Source organism: Apaloderma vittatum, unplaced genomic scaffold, assembly GCF_000703405.1.
Source record: "Apaloderma vittatum isolate BGI_N311 unplaced genomic scaffold, ASM70340v1 scaffold11649, whole genome shotgun sequence".
Lineage (NCBI taxonomy): Eukaryota > Metazoa > Chordata > Aves > Trogoniformes > Trogonidae > Apaloderma > Apaloderma vittatum.
The window spans coordinates 1,283-3,513 of NW_009734632.1; the positions used below are offsets into that span (position 1 = coordinate 1,283).

Here is a 2,231-nt window from a genome sequence, read left to right on the forward strand (position 1 = left end):
GTATCTCCAGTGCCAGATAAAGTGATGCCCATTTGTTAAAGCTCAGCCTGATCTGAAGGAGTTTCATTCCCGATTTTGGTGGCAGAATCACAGAATTGTTTTGGAAAAGGACTTTTAAGATCATTGAATCCGACCATTAACCCAACACCGCCAGGTCCACCACTGAACCATGCTTCCCTTCCCTCCCTCCTTCCCTTTCGTCTTTCTTTTACCTTACAGGAGTTCAGCGAGATTGAAGTTTCACAAAGCAAATGACAGATGTGGAGAAGAGGACACGGATGCTTGGAATAAATATTTCGAGGTATTTCATCTTATATGAACCTTTAGTGGTGGGAATGTGACCCTTTCAGCAGGAACTTTTACGATTCCTGTCCCATCACACTGTCGGGTACCTTGTTCTTATTTCCCTTTTGATTTTATTTTTCATCCCGTTAAACAACCAAATTATTATTAGGCCCCTTCTACATTTTTGCCCTTACCTACTGTGTTAGACTTCCCAGTGCAACAGGGACAAAACACAGGGACATATCCAAAACCGTGTGGATATGGTCCCTGGAAAATCCCACGCTTAAATCTTTAGAGCTTGAGGTCCCAAGGGTTTGCACCTTTCCAACAGTGCAAAAAGTGACTGATTGTAATACTGGGCCTGGGGATCCTCCTGAAACATGGATAACTGAAAAAAGAAAACCTGAATTTGTTGGGTTCTCATTAGTCTGGACGTGACAGAGGGTCTTTGGCATGTGGGTCCTCAGGTGCACGGTGAAGCTGGAGCATGAGACGGAGAGAGACTTCACTGTGAGGTTCAAACTAGTGATTTATTTGAACTTCACTCACAGGTCAAATATGTCACTACTGCAAGAGGAAGAATGCGCTATTGCAAACCAATATCTGTTGGCATAATGCAAGTAGGGAAGAGCCAGAGCAGGATTCCCAGTGGAGGATACATGAAGAGGGACCTCCGTGCCCACAAGTGAACCTGGAATGTGTTCTTGGAGACCCTTTGCTCTCATCAACCCATGAACCAATCCTGCCAGGAGGAGCTGCTTCCCGTGCAGTTCCCTCAGCTGGGAACATCGTGCTCAGAGCAGACTGTCCCCACTAACAGACCAACCTGGGGACAGAGCAAATCCATCCCCAGGGACATCTCCCACCCCATCACCGCTGCCACGCTGGGAGCAGGAACCCCACCACAGCCCCACCACACGCTTCTCCTGCCCATTCCAATCAACAGCCACACCAAGGCAGGGATTACATCACAAAGCCCCCTGCAAGGAGGACTCCCCTTTGTGTAAGGCTTGCAGGTGCCTCTGGAGGTGACAGTTTTGGCTGAAGTTTTTCTCACAGTCGGGGCAGACGAATGGCTTCTCTTCTGTGTGAATGTGCTTTTGGTTAACAAGGACCCAGGTCCGGGTAAACCATTTCCCACACGTGGTGCAGGGAAAGGGCTTCTTCTTGGTGTGAGTCCCTGGTGTGCAGTTCTCTCAGATAGAGGTCTCCAGTCCAACCTCCTGCTCAGAGCAGGAGTATTCACAGCAATGGATCAACCCATCCTCGGGACAGAGCAAACCCATCCCCAGTGACAACTCCCCCGCCACGCTGGGAGAAGGAGCTCCAACACAGCCCCACTGCACACTTCTCCAGCTCATCCCAACCCACAGCCTCACCAAGGTATGCCCTCTCCAAGGACTCACCGTTGTGGTGGAATTGCTGATGTCTGATGAGATGAGAACTCATTTGGAAGGTCTTCTTGAAGCAGGGGCAGGAGAAAAGCTTTTCTCCTGCGTGGAGGTGTTGCTGATCAATGAGGTACGAATGTCTTGCAAAGCATTTCCAACATGTGGTGCAGGGAAAGGGCTTCTTCTTAGTCTGTGTCAACCCATGCTGCAGGAGATGTGTGCTCCTGGTTAATCTCTGCCCACACTCCAGGCACTTGAAGGGCTTCTCTCCTGTGTAGATCCACTGGTGCCGCATCAGGTTCCTCTTCCACTTGAAAATATTCTGGCAGCCCCCAAGGGGTACCCCTTCTGTTTGAAAATATTCTGGCAGCCCCACAGGTGTACCCCTTCTGTTTGAAGCCACGCTTTGGTTGGGTTCCAGCTTCTCTGGTTTTCAGCATCATCACGGCTAGGCTTCGTGAATGAAGATATGGGAAGGGCTCTACCCACACTTGCTACAAGCGCGCTGATGACTAAAAAGACCAACACAGGATAGGCAAGTCTGGTTGCAAAAGG

General features: G+C 49.6%; 1 protein-coding gene across 1 annotated transcript; it reads right to left on the reverse strand.

Annotated features, from left to right (window-relative positions):
• Positions 1-1,253: 1,253 nt before the first annotated feature.
• LOC104279159 (gastrula zinc finger protein XlCGF9.1-like) lies at positions 1,254-2,024 on the reverse strand (the record flags this gene model as incomplete). The annotated part of the gene is made up of 2 exons (XM_009876348.1): positions 1,254-1,465; positions 1,692-2,024. Coding segments are annotated over 2 exons (545 nt in total), but the record flags the coding sequence as incomplete, so codon positions are not given.
• Positions 2,025-2,231: the final 207 nt, after the last annotated feature.